General features: G+C 35.9%; 1 protein-coding gene across 1 annotated transcript in view; it reads right to left on the bottom strand.

The window, feature by feature from the left end:
- Positions 1-20,234, bottom strand: part of LOC150107472 (ATP-dependent 6-phosphofructokinase-like) — a 443,838-nt gene that overhangs the window by 395,871 nt on the left and 27,733 nt on the right. The window contains exon 3 of the mRNA XM_090391320.1: positions 1,139-1,290. Coding sequence (XP_090247446.1) covers positions 1,139-1,290 — 152 coding nt within the window. The remainder of the gene's footprint in view (positions 1-1,138; positions 1,291-20,234) is intronic.

Genomic DNA, 20,234 nt, shown 5'->3' with positions numbered 1-20,234 from the left:
GGAAAGCCTAATCAAGATTACCCATTAATTTTTTTTTTTTTTTTTTTTTTTTTTTTTTAATAGCAAATTCAATCATGTTTCTACTTCAAAATATTTCGTTTCATACTTAGTGATATAACATCACGCGGCATGTTCTAATTTCAACGATCTATTGTTAGTATTCTAGCTTGTATATTTTTTAAACTGTTCTTGTAATACCACCGACGATGGTCTGCTATTTCCAGACCGAAATATTTGGTTAAATAAATATCTTTCTTGTGATTACGTGATTATATCATTCATTTCTTGATATTTATTCTTTTTGTCATTCATTCAATGTTGTGCTATCCATAAGTACCATGATATTATTGCATCTGCTGCAATAATGAAATATAACTAGTTCGTTGTTCATTTTATCTTGGTGTGAAGTGATTTTAAATTATTCATTGTGTTCAAAATTAAGTGGTGTACCTGATCTGCAAAGCATGATGTTCAGATAATGCCAAAGGAAATATTTATCAACCTGAAAAATTTGTACTGTATCCTGATATGTTTCTTCCATCGAGAAATGATGTTTTAACTTAATAATATTATTTCAATGTTCATACATACAACCAAAATTCATTCCATTATATCACTGAATGACAGAATGAATGATGTCACAGTTTTTTTTTTATTTTAAACTTTATATGAATATATAGTCTCTTTTGTTATCTTCCATGATATATATATATCCACCATCCCTTTACAATATCACATTCTTTCTCCCTTTCCCCCACTGAAGTGGGTCATCATTTAATGATGAATTGCTTAACTTAAGCTATCTATAGTGTTTAAGTATTGATTACTACAAACTATTTACCTAAACCTGATTTAGAAGCTCTGTCATATTATAGGTCCATGGACTTTATTATTTCTTCGTACAAGAACAATATTCTTTGTGCTGTTAAAAACATGTTTACTGGTATTACTCATAAAACTGTCATGAAACCCTTTATTCTTGAAATGTCACATGCAGAAGTGTTAAATGCACATATGGTGGGAAAAGATAATTTGATTTTTCAAATTATTATAAAAAATGTTTTTTTTCCATGCTCAATCATGAGAAACAAATTACTTATTAATAAAACAACATTATTATAATTCAATTCAATACTACCTTATGAATAATTCCAGAAACACTAGCCCATGTAGCTTCTACTATATGATCATCCCCATCCACCATTCCTTGATATCCTTCTTTGATAAAGAATACTTTACAACCAAGATATAAACCCATCCTCACAACTGCTCGAACAGCCGCATTCATACCTGCACATAAAATTACATATGGAATAGTTAAATCTGGTTTCAAAATTTAGATGCACTTTTCAAATGGATTATATGTAAAGTTCTCAAATTCTAATATTCTCATGTTTTCAAACCTCTAAACATAGTGAATGAAACTTCTATTCTTCTTCAAATAATTCACTCATCAAGTAGTTAGATTTGGAGTGACGTATACAGATTCCCCCCCCCCAATTCAATAAATCAAGCTGGAAGATGTTCAAGCATTTGCTATAAACAATGACATAAGCAATATAAACGTATGATAGGTAAACTGTTTGTTTATCTATCAAAATACTAGCCACTCCCCAGTCTTTCTCAGCTGGTTAGAAAAAGATTACAGGTGATGAGAAAGATGGTGAACTGGCTTATGTGTTATCCTTGAGTCCCTCCAGACCCACACATAACAAACCAGATAACAAACTTCACAATTCGCAATTTTTTTGCAGGAATCTCGCACAATGAGTCTCCGATGCCATGGAAGTCAAATGTTAATAATAATAATATTCCTTTGCAACATATGATTTTTTGCATTGTATCTAAAAATGCAGCATATATCATTGTCTTAAAGATTAAAGCTTAAACTTCATTATCAGGCTATAGGAGCTTATTATTATTACTAACATTAGAACCTCTATGGAGTCAAAAGATTCAATGTGGGAGGTCCACACTTTCACACACACAAAAGTCCATTGAACTGCACCTTAAATCTATTCTGTTTCTGCACTCGCTACACATGCAGGCAGTGCATTCCATCCACCAACCTCTCTTCGTGCAAAGAACCTGTTACTTGTTCACCCTATCTCTCTTTACTCTATGAAAAAATTTCCTCCACATTAGTCTAGTAACAACCTCTTACCAATTTATATGTATAAATATTCCTTCTCCTTCTTCTGTTCACAAGGTTCTGCAATGTCCTCAATCTGCCTTCATATCCAATTTTCCAGAACCTGACACCAACACAGTGAATCTTCTATGCACTCTTTCTAAGATATCCTCATCCCTCACCCCTTGGAAACCAAATATGTGTACTGTATTCCATATACAGCCTGATTAAGGACCTATACAAGGGAACCATAACTCTTTGCTTGTATATATTAAAGTCATCTGCATCATTGCCATAATCCATTTTGTTTTCACAAATTTAGCTATGGGGGCCCCTAATCTTCAGGTATCTGTCCTTCACTCCAGGGTCTCTCATGTCCTACATCTCCTTCAAAATTTACTCATTAATTATGTACTCTCCATCCTATCTTTGCCTGCCACATTTCAAGACTTTACACTTTGCAACATTAAACTGGAAGTGCCACTCACACAGCCAACTCAGATTTTTCTGTAAGGCAACATCTGCTCTAATCTTCACAGTTCTTCCTTATTTTGCACCATCTACATATCTCAAGTAAGGCCTGTCCCACTTGTATGTTAATGATATATCACTCCCCACCCTGCCCCCAAACACAACCAGATAAAACCTGTCTTTGACAGCCAATTACCTATCCAACTCATTAGTCTCTTATTCAATCCTCTATTCCCAATTAGTCACAAGCTTGTTTTGTAGCATTCTATCAAAGGCCTTCGAAAAGTCCAAATATACCAATGTGTATGCATCTGTCTTATCCAGTGAATAAGACACTTTCTTACAGAATATAAGTAGATTGCTGAAACATGACCTACCTTTAACAAACTCGTCCTGACCATCATAGAGAATACTGCTCCCATCCTCATGCAAAAAGGAATATCTTCCATTTCTGTTCCCATCAGGATATAATTTCTCATCCAGCTATGTTTCACATATTCAAACCATTTTTGGTTCAAATACGTGAAACACAGTTGGATGAAAATGACTGTTGATTGCGGTTCGAATAAGTGCAACAATTTCATTTCCTTTATTTCTGATAAACAATTTATTTTTTGGTCTAACTAGTCCTATTCATGTGACCTTTCATCAGTGGCTTCTCCAAACCTACTCAAGTCTGCACACCTTTATAACTTTTTATCCCATATTCTCTCCAGACTCAACTACTCTCCAATCATTCCAGGCTATTTTATTTCTTTCTGGCCATCCCCATATATACATATATTACTGCTCCCATTACACTGTGTTACCCCCCCCCCATTCAGTTTCCCAGTCCAGGTTGCATTCATCATAACATTTGTCAAAAATATGAATCCAATTATGTTTCTTTAACTCAGACCATAACATGGTGTGTTTCCATTCTTGCAGAATGGACTACTCATTGAATTTCCACTCATCTTAGTTAGACTACTATTTACATTCTAATGTCAACTGATCATGTAATGTAATGCTTGATGTGGAAATAATGGTTTCAATCATTTCATTCAAAATCCAGGCTCATTATACAAATCTGTATTCTCCAATATGTGTGACAGAAGATTCAAGATAAAAGTGAAGTCTACAACAGACAAATTGTAATTTCTTGCATTAGCAATTTACTCACTTTTTTTATAATAAAGTGACAGATAAGTTGGACAAGGAAAATGGATAGCCTTTGCAAAGTCATTTGACAGGATACTGCAGAAAGATTATTACATAAATTGGAGTAAATGAGGACGGATATGAAGTTGGTAACATGAATTACATGGTGGAGAAGTATCAAAGTTGTTGCAGTACAGTGGCGGCTGATGAAAATTTTAAGTGGGGGTGCTGCATATACAAAATAAGAAAAATAATTCATTTTTTCCTAATCAGTAACCAATTTATTAATAAGTAAATTTAGATATTAAAAAAATTTGCTTTATTAAAAATATTATTTGAAAATAAAATCCTTGTATCTATAATAAATAAATAATTATATGTTATTTTAACAGAATAAAATAAGATTTACCAAAAATATTTTACCCTCACCACGAACACACACCAATAATAAAAGTTTCATATCTCACAGAAATAATGGACGCAAGCATACAATTTATCTGTAGTGACATTGCTCACTGAGCAATGTCAGCTTCACTTATTACCTGCAGTGACAAGTACAAACGAATATCAACGAGTCCAGCCGCAACTGATAAGTCTAACCAAACATGATAATTCCGACACTGCATTAGATCGCAGTGCATTTGTTCGTAATCTAAAGTGTTAATCGAACAATTCCAATTATTAACTATTCTCAATATCGAAACATAAGCTATAACCTTTAACATGTTGTATTGCATTTATATAATGTTGTAAGCATTGTTATTATTTATAAACATAAACAAAATTTAATTTTTTCGTTTTTTACTTGGGGTGCTGCAGTGTCGCAGTGCTTATGTCCGAGCCACCACTGTTGCAATATCACATGTATGAATGTAAATAAGAATGCAGGTGATCATCAGTATGACATTGCTCTATACTTGGACAACAGCTGCTTAATTTGCAAGGTAGAAAATGATTCAAAAGGGAATATTTGATTGTTTTCTTTAGATAGTGGACAGTGCAATTTGGACAGTAAAAAAGCAAATGAAAAAGACACTGGGACCCTGAAGGAGAATTTGAATAAACCAATGCTTTGAGCCAAGAATTGCAGTTCATCATTGTGCCTAATCTTTCACTGAGGAGGTAATCAGTGTGTATTACACTAACAGGACCAAACAGCAAAATATTGATGATAAAAGGGATCTGGTTATGACAGAGGAAATGGAGTTGAAGTTAAGGAGGAATGAGCACAAAAAGCATACAACATGATGAAAATAACACTGAAGATTAGAAATAAAAATGACAAGGACTTCTCATAAAGAAATATATCTTACAAAATGAAATTTTTATTTTGTTAAGAGATTTCTTTTGTTATGCATACTGCAGTGATAAAAACAGTTCCTAATACACCATGTTATTATCATCATCAGACTTCTATGAAGTCAAAAATAACTTTGAATAATTTGAAGGCATGCTTATTAAACCATGCCTTCAAAGTTATTCAATGTTTTCTTGAACACACATGCACTCACTAACTCATAGGCAATGCATTCAAATCACTACCCACACCAATCAATGTAAAAAAGGCTCCTCATACAGCTTCCAGAGATGGTTTCAATTCTATCTTAGTTTCTCTCATTCTGTGAAGACTATTTTCCACATTAATCTGGTAACAACCACTTACCAGCTTATACTTCTCAATCATATCCTAACTCCTCCTGAGATTCTGCAAATTGCATTTACTCAAAATCTTTATTCATACCCAACATTCCAGCAACTGGAGACCACCTTAGTCAGTCTTCTCTGGATCCTTGCAAGGCCTTAAAAAAAGAGCTGTTACTGAATTTGTTCAGTTTGCTATGTATTTAACATATCTAACTTCTCGTGTGAAAGAAACAATTCCATATACACTATCCACCAATAATTGTCCAGATACTCCTATTATTTGAAGTAATGGAACATTCCAGGTTTTAAAAACATAAAAAACTGGTGCAGATAGTAGGAAGCAATATTTCATCATAGCAGTTGAATACGGGGGGGGGGGGGGGGTGACAACATGACGTGAACTCAGTGACTTCAAGAGAGGTGTCATTGTGGGTTGTCACATTGGTGGAATGTCCATACGTGCCATTGCCACTCAACTGGAGTATCCAAAATCAATGGTTAGCAATGTAATCAATAAATGGAGACTTCTAGCATCACTAGGGCAGGAAAACACCACACTGATTCCATGAAAAGTCTTTCAAATTTGAACTTGCTGGTGTATAATTGTGGCTTTCTTCAACCATAGTAGCAAGTTCAAATTTGAAAGACTTTTCATGGAATCAGCCTCAGCCCTAAGAAACATGCCAAACCTCAACAAATTTGGTTGCATGAGACTGCTCCAAATTTGGAAGACGTACATCAGGAGATCTTCAGCCCAACGGTCAAGAATACCTACATAGCCCACTAGGGGGCACCATCAGGACTTTTAGGAGAAACAATAGCTTCTTCGCTTTGTCCTTATTTACTGTGTGTAGTGCCTGTGTGCACGTGTCTTTATTTTAAGTTCCTTTGAAGATGGCAATGTGACGTTGCCAAAATATTGGAAATATATATTAAAGTTTAATTTAATTTATATTCTAGTGTACGTTGTGAATTCCTTAAGTTAATTAATAATCATGTATAACCAACGTATAAGCCTTTCTATGAGACCTCCTGTTCTTCCACCACCAGCCCACTACTGAAATATTTTCTCTGCATCAATCCTATAAAACCCTTTTAGTAACTTAAATGTTTCTAAATGTAGAGGGCATTCCTTACACCACTCACCACCTGATTACTTGCTTCTGAATATTTTCTATCACTTCCTTGTCTTCAAGGAATCCAGGTGTGGATGTATGAACACCTTATAAAGTTATTATTCCTTATAAAGAGGAATAATAACTTCAATGGACACTTTAGCAATATGCCCTCTGAACTTCAACTCTATCCACCAACATCCCTAAGTCCCTAGTCTCATCAATCTCCTGGAGTACATTTCCATCAATGTGGTACACACTTATAATCTTTTAATCCCAAAATGAATAACTTTACACTTTTCCACATTGAACTGACATTATCTTTTGCACATACTGCTAGCTTATTTAAATCATCCTGCAAGCTCTCTACATCAGCTTCATGAATTATTATGCTACCCAACTTTGCAACATCAAATCATTTCAAATCCCTTCAAATCATTTCCTATATCGTTTATGTACAAAATAAACATTAATGGTAGAAGCACAGAGCCATGCAGCACACCACTGGTCACTTGCTTCATCCTGGGCTCTGCTCCTCCATAAACTACCTTGTGGTATCTGTCCATGAGCCATTCTCATATCCATATCAGTTTAATATCCATCCTCATTTATTCTAATTTGCATAAGAGCATTCTATTGGTTATTCTGTCAAAAGCCTTAGCAAAATCCAACAGTATCACTGTGCAGTCATTCCCCCTTGTCCACTATCATAAAAAGTTAATAAATTACTAAGGCAAGATCAACCTTTAACAAAACCATGTTGTCCCCCCCCACAGAGGATCATATTGTGATCTATCCATTCCTGAATTCTGTCTTTAACCAACTTTTCCAATACTTACAACCACTCTCAAGATGGTGATTGGTCTGTAAATTTTCTACTGCAGTCTTCAAGCCTCCTCCTTTACACAAAGGTACTATTTTACTTTCCTTCTATTCCCTAGGATGTTAGCAAATCTCAGACTAAAGTTAAAAGCCAAGTAAGAGGCAATGGCAATTTCTTTGAATATTTATGTAATATCCCACCCAAATTTACAGCAGTATTTGCATTTAAATTCTGCAATATCCTAAGTACCTTTGATTCATTAACCTCAATTCTTATATCAGTTATTGCCACATAAAACACAGAAATATCCTCACTCAAATGACAGACTTTTGAAAAGTGATTTCTTTCTTTCTTTCTTTCAAATTATGGAAAAGTCACAGGAGGTTGTTTCTAGTCATGAATTCAAGCCTGATATTTGAGTTTTAATATAAATTTCTACTAAATTGTCTTGAATGAAAGACTAATTTTAAACTCTTTAAAATGTGTGGATGTCATGAGAAAGTATACTAATATATATAGTCAATCAGATTATTTGATATGCATTTTTGTATTTTATATAGCTGAGAATATTTTTAGTAGTCAATTTAAAGATAGGAAATCGACTACTATCTTCTTCTAGTTAGAACTATTTTCTTCATAGAATCACTACAGAACTGGAAATATTAGTTGATAATGACACAGCAACAGGTAAATAAAATAAAAACATACATACTTAAAATTTGTATACAACAGATTAAAAAAAATTCACTTTTATTATAAGTTATGACATTTAACTCATCAGTGATATATCACATTCATTCATTTGTACTGGTAGCTTGAAAATTCAGTATGTTTATGTACTTCAATGAGAATTTAGATGCACTTTACCACTGTGCCCTAAAGAATGAAGAATTTGAAGTAAGAAACAGAAATGAATCTAAAAGCCGGCCCGGTTGGTTGAGTGGTTAGCATATCCGCTTTCACAGACAATCACGAACATGGATGTTTGTGATTGTCTGTGAAAGTACTAGTGGTGGAAGTCGGCAGTAGATGGCATTGGTGTTAGATGATGAAGGTTGGTGGAGTAGTGAGATGAAGAGTTGTAGAGTAGATGCCCTCCCTCAATGAGTCTTTGGACTTCCTGGAGGTGTGATATAATAATAATAATAATAATAATAATAAAAGGAAAGCTAAAATAGAACTGAAGTATACAATATGATTGCATACTTGAGAGGCAATTATACTGCATACTGCAAAATACAAGTTATTTCATATATGTCGATATTTTTCAGGATTAAAAAATTATTCCCATTGGAATATTCTTTTGTCTCCTCTTCTTGATCTGCTCTGTTTCAAAATTTCCTTGCCTGATTCAAACACATTCATTTGCTCTCCATATATTTATAATTATTCTGACCTTTTTTTCATTACATGTCTTTAAGCTTGATCTTCTGCAGTCGAAATACCCACACAGTGAAACTGTCTTCCTTTGGGGCCTCACATTCATAATTCAAACAGGCTTCCCTTCTCCAATACCACTGATCAAGCTGGAAGAGAAAACAAAATATCTGCTGTCGGCAATGATCTTTCACAGACTATTCATCTATTCACCAGAATACTAGATAACCCTCTATCTCCTACAACACCCATGATTCTTCTTAACCAGTTCTCCTTCCAAATATACAGTAACTGTTATCTCTCTTCTTAACTATGTTCAAATTTACTTTTCTAAAGAAAACATTTTTCACAGAACAACTCTCAGTTTGTCTCCATTGACATGGAATAACCTCTCACTGATTCTTCTCCTTTCTTTGGGTTGATCACTAGTACAGAACATTCAGATGATGATGATTACTCATGTTTTTGTTTAACAGAAGAAACAGCCATCTAGAGATAAAAGTTGTTATAACCTGATATTCTTCCTTGGGCACCAAAACAGTTTCACAAGCACGAAGGATACAAAGATAAGCACATGCATGCAGGCACTATAGAAGGAAGGCAAACACAGACTGAGTTCAATGTCAATGTGTGAAATTACAGTTCAAGCAACTAAAGCTATAATGAAGCCAGTGTCTTATGTATGTTAAGTTAATTCATGTGTTAACCAACTGGTTTGCCTATTCTGCAGGATAAAAAATCTGCTTTTTCTGAGAAAAAATCCCTGCCACCTCCATGTATGTGGAATGGCTAACTCATCTTCAGCTGAAAAGCTCTTACAAAGGTTCTTTGCATTTCAGATTTAAATTCATAGCTCAGTCAGTACCAATACTGTTCTTTGAGAGAAATGGCCATATTTATTCAGGTAAGGATAATGCTGTATAGCTGTTGCAGATTCTAAAAGCAGTCTCTCAGATGTTTATTTACATCTGTATAACAGAGCTGTTGTTTTTTTTGCACAGAATTTGGTAAGTAGAAGTGGCATCTGCAACTTCAGGGCATACTGCTGTGTGTGTGTGTGTGTGTGTGTGTGTGTGTGTGTGTGTGTGTGTGTGTGTGTGTGTGTGTGTGTGTGTGTGTGTGTGTGTGTGTGTGTGAGTGAGTGAGTGAGTGAGTGAGTGAGAGAGAGAGGAATATTCTGGTCAAATGAAGCTCAGAAAGCCAGGATGGACTTAATACTTCTAATCCTTTCTAGCATAAGATCCATAAAATTAATAAATATATTTATTAATTTAATAAAATTAATAAATAAAATACATTGCTTCTCACTAGTACATTCTTAAGTTATAATACTGTATAAATCCTAAATCCACTCTGCTTTAGAATATTATTCTCAAATGAAACATAGCACTCCAAAACCTATCTAAAAATTCCGAATACTATCAAGATAAGGGCAATTTGGTAGACTAATAATCCCCTCTCTCTCTCAGACTTCCTTCAGGCACTTTCTCATAGATATTCTGTTTCTGCCTTACCACCACTCTTCACCTTCCCTTAAATCCATAAATGCATGAACAAATGCTGATCAGTATCCATTCACTTTCCAGTTTTAAATACACCCTGCTAATTAATGCCTTGTATAGCGGAACCACATTCTTCACTGTGGTAATTCAATGAGTTCCTCTTACAATTTTCATCCACCTCTTTCATTCCATCTTCCTCTGTTCTTTGGAAGTCTTCCTCATACTATTGTTACCTAAGGTCTACATAGTTAATTTGCACAAAAAATATATTATTATTCAGGCCTCCATGGAGTCAAAAGACTCATCATGGGAGGTCCTTCCTAAGAAACACAAAGTCTATCATACCACTCCTTGAACTCATTGACCATTCTCGCTCTCACCACTCCATCAGGCAATGCATTCCATGGTTCAACCACCCTCCATGCAAAGAAACCACTCCTCACACTCTTGCTCACAGTTTCCTTTTGTAACTTCCAGGGATGGCCTCTTGTCATCACTCGAACAGGTTCTGTCTTTTTAACCACTTGCTCATACATGGCACTAATTTGCTACGGGTTTTGTAACTCCTCATGTGTTGGGTTGACACACACACAAAATCAGGAAAACTGGATGTAACAGTACCGACTGATAGCTTGTGCAGTGCTCTTTCTAACAGTGATTATTTTACACCACAGTATTGTAGTTCTAAGCACATATGAGTGAATTTTATTCTATCTTTATGGACCAAATACTGCTGGTGATTCAATGAGTTCCTCTTACAATTTTCATCCACCTCTTTCATTCCATCTTCCTCTGTTCTTTGGAAGTCTTCCTCATACTATTGTTACCTAAGGTCTACATAGTTAATTTGCACAAAAAATATATTATTATTCAGGCCTCCATGGAGTCAAAAGACTCATCATGGGAGGTCCTTCCTAAGAAGACTGTATCCATTGTTCAGCTACCCTTAAAGATAATGTCCCTCTCATAATAGGATTAACTGCCATAGCAAGGGTTATCATCCACCCACCACTGCCAGGTACAAAAGCCACAAAAATCAACCCTCTGAATTCAATGGGAGCATCACTTCTAGAAACAAGCAGCAAAACTGTAAGTACAGTTTCTTAAACTTTGAACCTCAGAAAACTTAGCAGTTCAAGAGGAAGGTTATAATACTACAATTTAGATTAACACTAAGATGGCAGAACGGGATGAATTAGAGTTCAAAAAAGCCCTTGATATGCTGCGTAACATAGCCAGAGTACAAGATAATTTAAAAAAGAACATCCTAACTGCAGTGAGCAAACTAATGAAGGTATTCAATGAAATGAAACAAAAGTATCAAAAGAACCACAGTCCACTACAAACAAGAAACAAGCAGGAACAGGCTAACTTAGCTGAGCTTACTCAGTATATTCATTAAAAACGATGCTAAAAACAAAGACGAATCTGAAAACAATCCTTGCCATAAATTAACAGTGAAACTGATAGCTTAACTAAATAGTGAAGAAACCAAAAATATAATATAACAAAAAATAGGCCTGAAAAAATCAAAATCAGAATCAGAAAAAAATTAAAAGTATTAATAATGAAGGAGTCTTAATGGAATCCAAAGAAAAGACCAGCATAGACTTGCTACATAACGAAATCTCGAAGGAATGCAAAGCCACGTTAGTAGCAAATCCCAGTAAGAAACATCTTCCAAGGAGGCTAATTATATATAATATTCCAAGTGAAATCGATACAAACAATGCAACTGATGCAATACACATGGAGGACGAAGAACTCTTCAGTGGCGATACAAAGATGACACAGAAATTCATCATGATAAATAAAAAAAACGAACAAGAGAAACTTAATTATTGAAGTTGATCCAACAGTGAGAACCAAATTGCTGAAAACTAGTGTTAAAATGCTGTGGAGAATTTGCAATTCAGCAGACTACATAAGCGTTCTGAGGTCTTTAAACAGCAATAAGTTCCACCATCATACATGAGACTGTAGGGGAAAAATCACCTGTCCATTCAGCTTTAAAGAACACAAATTCAGTGAGTGCCCACAAAATGAGCCCAAGATTAACTGTATAAATTGCCAAAATCATAACAAGCACACCAAAACTAAAAATGACTGCAAACACATGGCACTAAGCAAAGAATGCACAACATACAACTACTATAGGCAACTCAAAATTCAAAACATAGATTATGGAAAGCAATAATAAAGTTAGCAGAAACAGTACTACTTTCCTAGCATGCCTTCAACTAAGTCGTCAACATTCTATCAAGGCTGTAAATAACTTAACAGAACTCATCAATAGAAAAAATATAGGACTAGCATTAATACAAGAACCTTACAACATTAACTACAAAATATGTGGCTTTCCAACGAATTATAAAATATTTTCCAAAGGATCAGAAAGAAAGAGAGCTGCAATACTCGTGGTCAACTCTGAAGTCAGGGCAATACTAATTTCTCAGTACAGAAACGAGGACTCAGTATTTATAGAAATTACGTACTGCAGAATCAAAACTATTGCTTCAAGTATGTATCTAAACTATCATAGTGACATAGTCACTACAACCCCAGTCATGTGCAGTAGGTATTAAACCTCTCCCATTATCTTTAGCATACTGTAGATAAACAACAGTGGCTCTGCAGTATATCATTGTCAATTTTCTTCTTCTGGAATAATGATCCTGTATAAACAACTTGCAGATATTCCAATCAAACTGCCAATCTGTTACTCTCACTAATCAATTAACTAATTGCATCTGTCCCTATTTAAATGCTAACTGGTCATGTGGAAATTATCAAGGGCCTTTGCAAAATTTGATGTATCTATCAAAATTTATCTGTCTATGCACCTCTTTCTCCCTGTCTCACTCATCGAATACATTTGTCTACCCTACTGAAATAAGTAAAGATACCTAAAAAAAGCTGGCCATAACATCTGTGCTGCCACTCAGGGAATCCAGCTGATATCAATTCAATTTCAGATTCAGGCCTTCATCACCCTCTCAAATACCTTTATCATAACACAAGATATACATACTGGTCCATAATTTTAAGTCTCAGCTTCATTCTCATTGTAAAGTAGAAAAGTTTTACCCTCCTTCCACTCTTGATAGGAATCCTCCCTATCACAAGAATAGGCTGCTTTAAGTCCTTAGAACATTCTCTTAAAACATGCAATGATGGGTCATTAAATCCTATCATCTTATCAAGTTTACTTAATACCTGCGAACTCACCATCAGTCCCTCCTCACTCAGGCACTATACATGATATCACATAAGAATGGAATATATTCATGAATTGATCACTAAATACTTCTCTATATTACAGATGCCAATAAACTATATTGCTTAAGGGGATGCTTAGGGTCAAAGCTGTATAACTGAGAGGACCCTTCCACATAGCCTTTAAAGGAATGCAGAGAATTGACCAGGGCTTCTGACCTAATGTCCAATCCTCACCTTCTCGTAGTGCGCCCTGTTGGGTATCTACTTGGATACTGAACAAACGAGGATGGGCTGGCAATTTGGGATTTGGCCGACCAAATTGTATTCTTATTAGTTAAACCAAAATAAAAAATGATGGTACGACATGACAAAATTTCATGCCAGCTGGGCGTCGCCCAGTTAAACAAGGTCCCCATTGTTTTCGCCAGGGAACCAGGGTGAACAGCGAAAAGTCAGCTACTGGAACAAATCTGAAAACAAACCCCAACTCGACATCACAAGAGTTAAAGATTGGTACTATCAACATAAGAAGCCTGAATGGCAAAGAAATGGAGCTAGCTGAGGAATTGGATAAGTACCAGATCGACATAATAGGGGTGACTGAAACAAAAAAGACAAAAACTGGTGAGATCTTTCTGAGCAATAAATACAAAATGTTATATTCAGGCAATGACAATCAAGAAAAAGAAGGAGTAGCCATAGTATTCAACACAAAATACGAGGCTAATCTTCTTGAATGGCAATCAGTCTCAAGTAGAGTAATGTGGGCAAATATGAGAATGGGGAACTGGACAATGAGACTTATTTGTGCCTCTGGTCCCACAGAAGATTCTACTAAGGTAGAAGTGGAGGAATTTTTTTGAGGCTTTAGAAAAAGCAACTGACACAATGAAAAAGGAAAAGTTGGTCCTTGTTGGGGATCTAAATATCAGAGTAGGAAATGATTGTGAGACATACAAAAATATTTTGGGAAAATTTTGAGAAAAGAGCAAAGCTAATAATAATGGCAAATATCTGTTGGATTTCTGCTCAGGACATGGAATGGTTATTACTAACACAATGTTCCAACATAAAAATGTGCACAAATTCACATGGAGAGAAGTGGCATGGAATAAGAAAAGTCTCATTGACTATGTTATTGTTGATAGTTATTGTTGATGTTTTCTCCCTGGTGCAGGACACCAGAGTGTACAGAGGATTTGAAATTGGAAGTGATCACTATTTAGTCTTGAGCAGGATGAAATTGAATTTCATATTGAAAAGAATAACATGTAAGAAAGTTTTAAAGCGAATAAAAGTTGAGCAGCTCTCAGATGTGAACTGTAGACTAAAATACACAAAAGATTATTGAAGAAAAAATGAAAGAGTTTGAGAACAGGAATCAAACCTTGGGGATTCAGTGGCAAACTCTGAAGAAAACATTGACTGATTCTGCCAGAGAGGCATGTGGCGAGGTTGTCTGCAAGGATAAAAAAAATTAGAACTCCCTGGTGGACACAGGAAGTTAAAGAGGCAGTGAAGGAAAAGAAGAAAGCTTATCAAAAGTTCCTGTCAAATAAGTCAGCTTGTGCTCTTAGAGAATACAGAGACAAATGCAAGAATGCTAAACAAAAGTCATGGGAGGACTTTGGCAAGAATATAGAAAATAAATATTGAGAAGGTGGCAAAATATTCTGAAGGTTGTTGAAGAAGCTTAGGAATGGAGGAAAGTCTGCTGTAAAAGGAGTTAGAGATGATAAAGGTGACATGAAAACAGAAGAAAAAGATATCCTTGAAGTATGGAGTAATTACTTTGAAAAATTGCTAAATGAAACAAGCAGTGATGACAGCACAGTGGTAAAAGACACTGACCAGGCATTCAGTCAGGAATACATATCCATACTTGAAGTAGAAAAAGCCATCAAAAGCTTGAAATGTGGAAAGGCAGCAGGAGTATATGATATTCGACCAGAAATGCTGAAGTATGGTGGTGTGAGAGTCTTACAGTGGCTGCACTGCATAGTTCAGAAAGCCTGGACAGAGGGGCGAATTCCCAATGATTGGAGTAGAGCTCTCATAGTACCCATATATAAAAAGGGAAATAAAACTGAATGTGAGAATTACAGAGGTATTTCCGTACTGAGTGTTCCTGGCAAGATCTATGCAAGCATACTTGAGAAACGGTTGAGAAGAATTGTGGAAGAAAAGCTCGGTGAAGAACAAGCTGGATTCAGGCCAAATAGAGGCTGTCAGGATCAGATCTTCACTTTACGACAAACAGTCGAGAAAGCATGGGAATATAACAAGATCTGTATTTAAGTTTTGTCGATCTGGAAAAGGCATATGACAAGGTGTCAAAAGAGAAGCTATTCAATATGCTAGAATTATACAGTGTGAATGGGGCATTATATCAAGCAATACTTAGTCTTTCTTTCAGTTATAACTCAGCAGTTAGAATTGAAGGAAGTACAGGAAGATGGTTTAATGTTAAATCTGGTGTGAGAGAAGGATGTACATTATTCCCTCTGTTATTCATTATCTATATGGATCACTTTATGAAGGAAAGTGGTATTAAACATGATATCAGAATTTGAGATGTTAATGTCAGCTCTTTGCTTTATGCAGCCGATGTTATACTTCTAAATAAATCCGCCAGAAGTCTGCAAGATTCTCTGACTAAACTGAATACCTGTTGTAATAGATATGGTATGAAGGTCAGCAATAAAAAGACAAAGACAATGAAATTAGGCAGAATCATTGAAAATGTCAACTGTGTTATGAATGGAGAACCTGTGGAATGAGTGAAACATTTCAGCTACTTAGGGACGATTTTTTACTTAAGATGGTAAATTAAATATAGAAATAGACAACAGAATCAGCAAAGCTGGTATGGTAGGAAGTCAACTGAATAAATTCATATGGAATAAGAGAGAAATTAGTTGGAACACTAAATTAGCTGTATACAAGACAGTGTTCAAACCAGTTTTAACTTATGGCTCTGAGAGCTGGGTCAGAAGTAAAACACTTGACCAAAGACTAGAGACCGCAGATATGAGAGACCTGAGAAAGATCAGAGGCGTGAACAGATGGTATCAATGGCAATATCATAATAAAAACGAGGATATTAAGAAAGAACTTGACATTGTCAACCTGCAGGAATGCATTAGCAGAGCTAATCTCAGGTGGTATGGTCACTTAAACAGAATGGGTGAAGAAAGATTAGCAAAACAGGTGTTCTCTGCCAGGTTGGCAGCAAAACGACCCAAAGGAAGACCAAGATATAGGTGGATTGATACGGTACAAAGTGCCTTAGACGATAGAAATATAAAATCTGATAATGTTGGAGTCTTGACAAGTAACAGACTGATTTGGAGGAAAATTGTAGATAGGAAGTTAGTAATGATGTAATTTTTTTCATGTAGTACTATCCTATCCTGTACACCCCTTGAGGGTACATGGCAGGAATTTAATGATGATAAATCATATACTCGGTTTAATTCTTTGTATAAGTGTAAGCAAACATAGTTTGCAGGTGAAGTGCCTTCATGGGTGGGCTACTTGCATATAAAGGCCAATGACTTCATATAAATTGCCTTAGTATCCCATAATGCAAAGCACCAACCCCTACCTTTAGGATGTACATAATGCTATGCACTGTGGGAAGGGCCACTACCCAGACAGGTTTCAGCCTTTATTGAGATCTTATCAGTGGGAACCAGACCAGGAAAAGATACCAAGGCTGGAATAATGTAGAAGTCATATATTTTCCATATCACATTCAAATTATGTTTGATACACATGGACAAAGGATTAAACCAAGAATATAATTTCTTAGCATCTTTAATTTATAGTCTAACCAAGTAAAAAAATTTCAAAAAATAAATACTTCAGTAACAACCTTTGGAGTTGTTACCAGTCTATCATTTCCATTAACTAATATTATTCTTTCTTCTACTGGCCATATATCAAATGAACTCCAAGACTTTTTTTTTGTCTTGATGGGACTCACACTGTTCATACTCCACATTTCTTACCAAATAAGTCCATCCCATATTGCAATTCATACACTACAAGTAACTGATTACTGCCTTCCCGCCTTATAATACATTTTCTTCACGATGTCTACATCCTTATTCTCACCATTCTGTCATTTTACACTACTCCTAATCTTTGTAATACATTCAAACAATGCTATTGGTAAATATTTCTCAGTATGTTCCCAAGCAATAATGATTTCTTTCCAACCTAATTCCTCATTCTGTGCTGTTCAGACTCCTGAGCTTTCCATAATCATTGGCTTAGTAGTTCAACAACAACATATATTCTTTCCTCATGTGATCTGGCATAATGGCTGTATATCAGCCATGATTACTATTATTAGTATTATTATTATTAACATCTGACCTCCATAGAGTCAGAGACTCATCATAGGGGTACACACTACTGCAAACAATGGAAATCCAACTGTGCCTTAAACTGAATCAATGTGTCTACATTCCCAACATACTCAGGCAATGCATTCCACTCACCAACACTCTTCATATGCAAAGAACCCTCTCCTCACTCCTCTGCTCACACTCTCCTTATACAGTTTCCAGCAATGGCCTCTTGTTCTACCCCCCCCCTTTTCCCATTCTATGAAAAATCTCTTCCATGTCAACCTGATAATTTCTTTACCCCCCGACTAGCTTGTGTCTCAAATATATATTCACGAGGCTTTGCAACTTACATTCTCTCAATCTGTTCTCATACTGCACATTCCAAAGACCACTGACCACCTTTGTGAATCATCTCTTGACCTTTTCCAACATATCCTTATTACCATGAAAACCCTACGACCAAATCAAGGCCTCATACAATGGCACCATAACCTCTCTATTTCTGCATGTCAGGGTCCTCTGCATCATTGCCATTATCCGATGTGACATCTTCACAAATTGTGCAATGTGGCTCCTGAATTTCAGATCCTTGTCTACCATCACTCCTACATCTCTCATCTCCTCTACTTTCTTTACCAAATCTCAAAACATTACACTTTGCAACATTGAACTGACAGTTCCACTTACCTGCCCATTCATGCAATCTATTCAAGTCCTCCTTTAAGTCTGCTTGACTCTGCATCGCTCTCCCGAATTTTGCATCATCTACAAACAGCTGTAGATCAGTAGATAAACCCATCGCAATATCATTAACAAACAAATTGAACAACAACAATGGTCCCGAAACTGACCCCTGCAGTACACCGCTAGTGACCTTCCTCTTTCGGCATCCCCATATACAACTTTCTGATAGCTATCTGACAGCCAGTCACTGATCCAAATCAGAAGTCTGTTATCCAATCCCATCTATTTCAATTTATTTAACAGCTTGTCTTGTGGCAGTCTATCAAAACTTTTGCAAAATCCAAGTACACCACTGTATATACATCTCCCCCTCTCCAAGGTACTTGTCACCTTGTTATGATACATAAGTTAGTAAAACATGATCTCCCTTTAACAAACCCATGCTGATAACCACAGAGAATACTGCTGCTATCAACCCATTTCTGTATCTTGCGTCTCACCAATCTCTCCAGTACCTTCACCACAACTCCAGATATACAGATTGGCCTATAATTTGAAGCAATAGCCTTATTATCACATTTATGCAGTGGAACAACTGTACCCTCCTTCCACTCCCTTGGACTTGTGCTGCTGTAAGACTCGTATTAAACAGGCATACCAATGCTACTGCCAATTCCCTGGAACATTCCCTTAAGATGCATGGTAACATGTCATCAAATCCTATTGCCTTATTGATATCAAGGTTGTTTATTTCCTCAAATACCTCCTGCTCACTCATAATTAAGCTATCCTCTCCTATGTCCTCTATATACTTAATTTCCTCATAAATTGATCACTGAATACCTCAACTATGTCTCCTGCAGCAGTTACCATTCTACCATTTTCATCCATTAACATCATCTTACCACAGCCGTTCTTTCTTCTACTTGCCATATATCTGAAAAACTCTCTAGTTTTTCTTTGCTTGATTTGCCAATTTCTGCTCATAGTGCACTTCTGTTTTGCTTACTAACTGAGTCACTCTCCTGTCTTGTTCTTTATACTCTTCATATAACTAATTATTACCATTATTCATCTTGTACTGCCTCCAAAGTACCTTCTTTCAGATTTCATGCTCCTCATTCATCCGTTTTGCCCCTCCTTATTCAGCCTTTTGGCCTTCAGAATACATTCGCACATTGATGATGTTATGTATTTCTTTGTCAGTTCCCAAGCAGAATTTATTTCCTTATCGCTCAACTCTTCATTTATAGCACCTACCTGTCTCCTAAGCTTGTCATAGTCACCAGCCTTATAATTCCACATATATCCTTTCCTCACAAAAGTTTGCATATGGCTAGTCACAACCCAGGTGATCACTTCATGATCACTTTTAGAAAACTGGAGGAAAGTGTGAAAGCCCTCTCATAATTACATCCTCTGATGAAATGGTCAGATCTAGAACTCTCAACCCTTGCATACCCTCCTTTACATGCTGCCTGAGATAGTTATCTCTCAAGAACCTTGAGAAATTCATTTTCCTTATTCCCAAATGCTGTCTCTTCATTCCGATCTATACCACCATAATTAAAATCACCCATAATAATTACCCTTCCTTTGTTCACTAATCCAAGTTGTTTATACATTTCTTCATCACCACCCTCCACATTCCTGGGCCTATAACCACCAACCTCCACATTACATCACAGTGCCTCATAACCATTGCCACTATTTCCCTCTTTCATGTCTACCTTATGTGGAAATAATTCCCGTGCTATCATCAGCAACACT

Source organism: Typopeltis vanoorti, chromosome 4 (assembly GCF_054136105.1).
Source record: "Typopeltis vanoorti isolate ZY-2024b chromosome 4, IOZ_Tvanoo_1.0, whole genome shotgun sequence".
Classification (NCBI taxonomy): Eukaryota; Metazoa; Arthropoda; class Arachnida; order Uropygi; family Thelyphonidae; genus Typopeltis; species Typopeltis vanoorti.
Note: the sequence above shows the minus strand (reverse complement) of the source record. Positions and strands in the feature narration are given on the sequence as shown.